The 7,749-nt window shown below is 66.7% G+C and overlaps 1 protein-coding gene across 1 annotated transcript; it reads left to right on the top strand.

Moving 5' to 3' along the window:
* Positions 1 to 1,920: 1,920 nt before the first annotated feature.
* On the top strand, positions 1,921 to 7,425 carry LOC128138010 (blue-sensitive opsin-like). The gene is given in 7 exon segments (XM_052779281.1): positions 1,921 to 2,261; positions 2,263 to 2,557; positions 3,835 to 4,003; positions 4,100 to 4,265; positions 5,255 to 5,369; positions 5,372 to 5,493; positions 7,222 to 7,425. Coding segments are annotated over 7 exon segments (1,086 nt in total). The 5' UTR covers positions 1,921 to 2,171; the 3' UTR covers positions 7,351 to 7,425.
* The last annotated feature ends 324 nt before the right edge of the window (positions 7,426 to 7,749 follow it).

Below are 7,749 nucleotides of genomic sequence, written 5' to 3'. Positions count from 1 at the left end.
GGGACCCCCCCAGTACCTCAGGAGCTCCTCAGGGGACACCAACTGCCCCCCCGGTACCTCAGCAGGGCCCCCTCGGGTACTTTCAGGGACCCCTCGCTACCTCAGGTACCTCAGCTTCTCCTCAAGGCACCCCAACTGCCCCTCAGGTACCTCAACTGCCCCCCAGTACCTCAGCAGGGCTCCCCCGGGTACTTTAAGGGACCCCCCCGGTACCTCAGCAGCTCCTAAGGGGACCCCAGCTGCCCCTCAGGTACTTCAGCTGCCCCCCAGTACCTCAGCAGGGCTCCCCCCGGTACTTTAAGAGACCCCCCCGGTACCTCAGGTACTCCAGCTTCTCCTCAGGGGACCCCAACTGCCCCTCACCACGGGTACCTCAACCACCCCCCGATACGTCAGCAGCCCCCACCCACCCCTGGGTACTTCAAGGGACCCCCAAGTACCTCAGCAGCCCCCTCGGTACCTCAGGGGACCAACCCCAGGGTGCCTTAAGGGTACCCCAACCACCCGCCAGGTACCTCAGCAGCCCCCCAGGTACCCCAGCTGTCTGACACCCCTCCCAGGAGGGCCCCCCCCCCACACACACACCATGGTAGCCACCCCAGTTGCCCCCCACGTCCCCCCCACAGCTGCCTCCTTGGGGCACCGTGCCCACCCGCCCTGACCCACGGCCCTGGGTAAGTCTCCCAGGCCCCTGCCTGCCTGCAGGGGGGGGTCCCACAGCCTCCCCCACCACCATATGGGCACCACACAGAGCCACCGTGGCCACCCTCACTATGGGGACTACAGCCCAGGGAGGGGAGCGGGGGCCGTGGGACCCCCCCCCCCCGCCCCGTCACAGCAGCAGGGGATGAGTGGGGCTTGAGCACTAATCCGCCCCCCGGCCCCCCAGCCCCCCACCATGGGGCAGCCCCCAGCCCGGTGCCAAAAGGGGATGACCCGAGGGGGCGAGTGGTTCTCCCCGTGGCACCGCTGTGTCCGTGGGTCGGTCTGTCCGACCGTCCCCTGCCTGGGGTTCCCCCCCCTGTAGTGGGGGGCTCCCCGCCGCCCCCCAGAGCGGGGCCGTAATCGTGTCAGCTCCGGTCCCGATTTAGCCCTAATCCCCGGCCGAGGTGATCGGCCTCGTTAACACCCTGCCGGGATTAAGGGGATGCTCACCCCTGACACCCCTGGGGACGGGGGTGTTGCCCCCCCCCCCCGCAAGGCATGCTGGGACATGTAGTCCCCCTGCACCCCCCAGAGGGGGCCATGACCCCCCACTGTCCCCAGGAACCCACGGCGGTGGCGGGATGACCCGGGGGGTCAGCAGGAACCCCAGCACCCACTGGGGGGGGGTGCTGGGGGGCTCAGGAGGCATTTAGGGTATGGGAAGGAGTCAGGGAGCTTTGGGGGGTGCAGGGTGGGAGTGGGCCCTCAGGAGGGGTTTTGGGGTGCAGGGTGGGAGTGGGGGGCTGTGGAGGGGTTTTGGGGTGCAGGTAGGATTAGGACAGTTTGGGGGTACTGGGTGGTCTCGGGGGGGTTTTGGGGTGCAGGTAGGAATCAGGACAGTTTGGGCGTGTAGGTAGGAGTCAGGGAGGTTTGGGGGTGCAGGAAGGGCTGGTGAGGGGGGTTGGGGTGCAGAGTACCAGGGATGCAGTTTTGGGGTGCAGGTAGGGGTCAGGGCAGTTTGGGGGTGGAGGGTGGTCTCGGGGGGGCGTGGTTGGGGTGCAGGTAGGAATTAGGGCAGTCCTGGGGGCACGGGGTGGTCTCAGGAGAGTTTTGGGGTGCAGTTTGGGGGCGTGGGCAGGAGTGGGGCGCCCAGGAGGGGTTTCGGGGTGCTGGCTGCCCGCGGGGGCGGTTTGGGGGCGCAGAGGGTCCCGGGGGGGGCCCCGCCCTCCACGGCAGGAGCTAGTTAAGCCTTTGGGGGGGGGGTCTGATACCCCCTGATCCCCCCAACCCGCTAATCAGGGCTCGGGGGCGATTAGTCGCCCCAAAAGCGGCTTGACGGGTGGGTAAGCCCGGCTTGGCCAGCGCCCGCCCGTCGGATAAGCCGAGCTCAGCCGCGCTTTGCGGCGTTAGCCCCGATTAGGGGGCCGGGGGGGGTCCGGCCCCATCCGCCCCCCTCCCTATAAAGGTCCCGCCGGCCGCCCCCCTGGCCCGCACCCCTCTGCGTCCGCCCGTCCGTCCCCGCCGCCATGCAGAAGTCGCGGGAGGGCCAGGAGGAGCTCCCGGAGGACTTCTACATCCCCATGGCCCTGGACACCCCCAACCTGACGGCGCTGAGCCCCCTTCCTGGTGCCCCAGACCCACCTGGGCAGCCCCGGGGTCTTCATGGGGATGTCGGCCTTCATGTTCATGCTGATCGCCCTGGGGGTGCCCATCAACGCCCTCACCATCTTCTGCACCGCCAAGTACAAGAAGCTGCGCTCCCACCTCAACTACATCCTGGTCAACCTGGCCGTCTCCAACCTGTTGGTCATCTGCGTCGGCTCCACCACCGCATTCTACAGCTTCTCCCAGATGTACTTCGCCCTGGGGCCCACCGCCTGCAAGATCGAGGGCTTCGCCGCCACCCTCGGAGGTAGGCGGGGACGGGGACGCACCGTGGCGGGGAGGGGGGGACGCGGAGCAGAAGGACACAAGAGCGCTGGGGACGTCAGGTGTGCGGGACACCAGGGCGTTGGGGACGTTGGGCATGGGGACGTTGGGCGAGTGGGACACCAGGGCTTGGGGACGTTGGGTAAGTGGGACACCAGGGCGTTGGGAACGTTGGGTATGGGGACGTTGGGCGAGTGGGACGTGGAGCAGAAGGACACGAGAGTGTGGGGACGTTGAGTATGGGGACGTTGGGTGAGTGGGATGTGGAGCAGAAGGACACCAGGGGTTGGGGACGTTGGGGCATGGGGACGTTGGGTGTGTAGGACGTGGAGCAGAAGGACACGAGAGTGTGGGGACGTTGGGTGAGTGGGATGTGGGGCAGAAGGACACCAGGGGTTGGGGACGTTGGGCATGGGGACGTTGGGTGTGTAGGACGTGGAGCAGAAGGACACGAGAGTGTGGGGACGTTGGGCATGGGGACGTTGGGTGTGTGGGACACCAGGGCATGGGGACGTTGGGCGAGTGGGACATGGGGCAGAGGACACCAGGGTGTTGGGGACGTTGGGCATGGGGACGTTGAGTAAGTGGGACACCAGGGCGTTGGGGACGTTGGGTATGGGGACGTTGGGGTGTGTAGGACGTGGAGCAGAAGGACACGAGAAGTTTGGGGACGTTGGGACGTTGAGCATGGGGATGTTGGGTGTGTGGGACACCGGGGCATGGGGACATCGGGCAAGTGGGACGTGGGGCAGAAGGACACCAGGGCGTTGGGGACGTTGGGTAAGTGGGACACCAGGGCGTTGGGGGATGTTGGGTATGGGGACGTTGGGTGTGTAGGACATGGAGCAGAAGGACACGAGACTGCGGGGATGTTGGGTTTGCAGGACACCGGGGTGCGGGGACGTTGGGAGAGTGGGACGCGGGGCAGAAGGACACCGGGGTGTTGGGGACCGTTGGGGTTACGGGACATGGGGTAGAAGGACACTGGGTCGTGGGGACGTTGGACATGGGGACATCAGGTGTGTGGGACATGGGGCAGGGGGACACCGTGGCACAGGGACGTTGGGGAGATGAGGACATGGGGACGTCGCGGGTGTGAGGGGACACGACGTACGGGGACACCGTGGCATGGGGGACGTCGGGCACGCGTGGGACCTGGCGCGTGGTGGCAGCGGGACCCCCCCACGTCCCGGGGCCGTGTGGGGTGGGTGGCACGGGGCCAGCGGCGTCCCCTCTGTCCCCTCTGTCCGCCCCCCCCAGGCATGGTGAGCCTCTGGTCGCTGGCGGTGGTGGCCTTCGAGCGGTTCCTGGTGATCTGCAAGCCCCTGGGCAACTTCACCTTCCGGGGCAGCCACGCCGTCCTGGGCTGCGCCGCCACCTGGATCTTTGGCCTCGTCGCCTCCGTGCCCCCCCTCTTCGGCTGGAGCAGGTCTGGGCGTTCCCCGGGATTTGGGGGAAGATGGGAGGGGGGGGCTGCGGGAGGCAGCCGGCGTGAGGCGTGACCGTGTCCTTCCCCCCCCCCCAGGTACATCCCCGAGGGGCTGCAGTGCTCCTGCGGCCCCGACTGGTACACCTCCAACAACAAGTGGAACAACGAGTCCTACGTCATCTTCCTCTTCTGCTTCTGCTTCGGCGTGCCCCTCGCCATCATCATCTTCTCCTACGGGCGCCTGCTCCTCACCCTGCGCGCGGTAAAACCCCCCCCCCTGATCCCCAGATCCCCCCCCCACCCCTGCCAAGGAGGACACGGGGCAGGGGGCACGGGCACCGGCTTTATTGGGGGGACGCGGAGGCGGGAGGGGAAGCAGCCGCCCACGGGGGTGGTTGGGGGGGGACAGGGGGGACCCTAGAGGGGTGGCCGTTCCCTGGGGGGACCCTATAGGGCTGGCGGTGCCCCGTGGGTCAGAGGGGACCCTATAGCGACGGCAGGTCCCTGGGGGGGGACGGACACCCTGTGAGAGACGAGGGTTCCCTGTGGGTCAGGAGGGGACCTGATGGAGATGACCGTTCCCCAGGGTGACCCTATAGGGCTGGCGGTGCCCCGTGGGTAAGAGGGGACCCTATAGCGACGGCAGGGTCCCTGGGGGGGGGACACAACACCCTATAGAGATGGCGGTTCCCTGTGGGTCAGAGGGGACCCGACGGAGATGACCGTTCCCCAGGGCGACCCTATAGCGATGGTGGTTCCCCGTGGGTCAGGGGGGACCCTATAGCGACGGCAGGTCCCTGGGGGGGGGACGGACACCCTATAGAGATGAGGGTTCCCTGTGGGTCAGAGGGGACCCGACAGAGATGACCGTTCCCCAGGGCGACCCTATAGTGATGGCGGTTCCCGTGGGTAAGAGGGGACCCTATAGCGACGGCAGGTCCCTGGGGGGGGGACACAACACCCTATAGAGATGGCGGTTCCCCGTGGGTCAGAGGGGACCCTATAGCGACGGCAGGTCCCTGGGGGGGGACACGGACGCCCTATAGAGACAACAGTGCCCCGTGGGTCAGAGGGGACCCGATGGAGATGACCGTTCCCCAGGGCGACCCTATAGCGATGGCGGTTCCCCGCGGGTCAGAGGGGACCCTATAGCGACGGCAGGTCCCTGGGGGGGGACACGGACGCCCTACAGAGACGAGGGTTCCCGCGGGTCCTCGGGGCCCCCTGAGCGCCGTCGGCGGCTCCCCGCAGGTGGCGAAGCAGCAGGAGCAGTCGGCCACGACGCAGAAGGCGGAGCGGGAGGTGACCAGATGGTGGTGGGTGATGGTGCTGGGCTTCCTCGTCTGCTGGGCGCCCTACTCGGCCTTCGCCTCTGGGTGGTGACGCACCGCGGGCAGGCCTTCGACGTGGGGCTGGCCTCCGTCCCCTCCGTCTTCTCCAAGGCCTCCACCGTCTACAACCCCGTCATCTACGTCTTCATGAACAAGCAGGTGGGGGCGGCGGCCGGGGCGGGCGGGGGTCGGGGGGGCCTCGGGGGCCCCCCAGCCCAGGGCGGGGCGGGGCGGGGCGGGGGGGCACCGGCGGTGTCGCCTGGGGACGCCCGGGGACGGCCCAGTAACACGGCCCGGTGATGCTCCAGTAACCCCCCAGTGACCCCCGGTAATGCCCCAGTGACACCCCAATAACACCCCAGTGACCCCCAGGTAACACCCCAATAACATCCCAGTGATGCTCCAGTAACACGCCCCAGTGACACCCTAATAACCCCCCAGTGACCCCCAGTAACCCCCTGGTAACACCCCAGTGATGCTCCAGTAACACGCCCCAGTGACACCCCAGTAACCCCCCAGTGACCCCCGGTAATGCCCCAGTGACACCCCAATAACATCCCAGTGATGCTCCAGTAACACACCCCAGTGACACCCCAATAACCCCCCAGTGACCCCCAGTAACCCCCTGGTAACACCCCAATAACACCCCAGTGATGCTCCAGTAACACGCCCCAGTGACACCCCAATAACCCCCCAGTGACCCCCGGTAATGCCCCAGTGACACCCCAATAACATCCCAGTGATGTTCCAGTAACACACCCCAGTGACACCCCAATAACCCCCCAGTGACCCCGGTAATGCCCCAGTGATGCCCCAATAACATCCCAGTGATGTTCCAGTAACACGCCCCAGTGACACCCCAATAACCCCCCAGTGACCCCCAGGTAACACCCCAATAACATCCCAGTGATGCTCCAGTAACACGCCCCAGTGACACCCCAATAACCCCCCAGCGACACACCCCCGTGACCCCAGTAATGCCCCAGTGACACCCCAATAACACCCCAGTGACCCCCAGGTAACACCCCAATAACACCCCAGTGATGCTCCAGTAACACGCCCCAGTGACACCCCAATAACCCCCCAGTGACCCCCAGTAACCCCCTGGTGACACCCCAATAACATCCCAGTGATGCTCCAGTAACACGCCCCAGTGACACCCCAGTAACACACCCCAGTGACCCCCTGGTGATGCCCCAGTAACACGGCGCAGTAACACGCCCCAGTGATGCTCCAGTGACCCCCTGGTGACACCCCAATAATTCTCCAGTAACATCCCAGTAACCCCCAGTGACACCCCAGTAACCTGCCCCAGTGACCCCCTGGTGACACCCCAATAACTCCCCAGTGACACCCCAGTAACACGCCCCAGTGATACCCCAGTAACACACCCCAGTAACCCCCAGTGACACCCCAGTAAGGGACCAGTGATGGCCTAAGAACATGCCCCAGTGACCCCCTGGTGACACCCCAATAACTCGCAGGTGACACCCCAGTAACACGCCCCAGGGACCCACTGGTGATGCCCCAATAACACCCCAGTGACCCCCTGGTGACACCCCAGTAACACGCCCCAGTGATACCCCAGTAACACACCCCAGTAACCCCCAGTGACACCCCAGTAAGGGACCAGTGATGGCCTAAGAACATGCCCCAGTGACCCCCTGGTGACACCCCCAATAACTCCCAGGTGACACCCCAGTAACACGCCCCAGTGACCCACTGGTGATGCCCCAATAACGCCCCAGTGACACCCCAGTAAGAGCCCAGTGACATCCAGGCAGTATGCCTGGTGACAGGGGGGACGCTGTCGGGGGCGGGGGGGGTGACAGCGGCGAGGGGGGGGTGACGCCAGCGGGGGGGGAGTGACACCATCGCCCTCCCCAGTTCCGCTCCTGCATGCTGAAGCTGGTGTTCTGCGGGAAGAGCCCCTTCGGGGACGAGGACGACGTCTCGGGATCCTCGCAGGCCACCCAGGTCTCCTCCGTCTCCTCCAGCCAGGTCTCGCCCGCGTAGGCCGCCCCACGGCAGCCTCTGCCCCACGGCGTTCGCCCCACGGTGGGCTCGGGCCCCCCCCCCACACACATCTCCCCCACCCCGGGGCGGCGTGGGGCTCCCCGGGCGGTGGGGTGCCGGAGGGGGGGGACGCGCGCGTGGCTCCTCCGCCCGCCGTGGGGCAGCCCCACTGCTCTGTTGTACATACACCCCCCCCGCGCCCCGCTGTACCCCACGGCATTAAACACTGGAGATGCAGCCTCTGCCTCTGCACGGGGTGGGGGGGGTCCCCACGCCCCCCCCCCGGAGCCGGCCCGCGGTGCGGGGGGGGGCCGCGCGGGCCGAGTTCTGCTAGTAGTGAGCTTTTTGCCAACGTAAATAGTTCAGAACTAGCGGAATTCCTGTCGCACGGCCCCGGGG

This window comes from Harpia harpyja, assembly GCF_026419915.1.
Source record: "Harpia harpyja isolate bHarHar1 chromosome 26 unlocalized genomic scaffold, bHarHar1 primary haplotype SUPER_26_unloc_3, whole genome shotgun sequence".
NCBI lineage: Eukaryota > Metazoa > Chordata > Aves > Accipitriformes > Accipitridae > Harpia > Harpia harpyja.
Note: the sequence above shows the minus strand (reverse complement) of the source record. Positions and strands in the feature narration are given on the sequence as shown.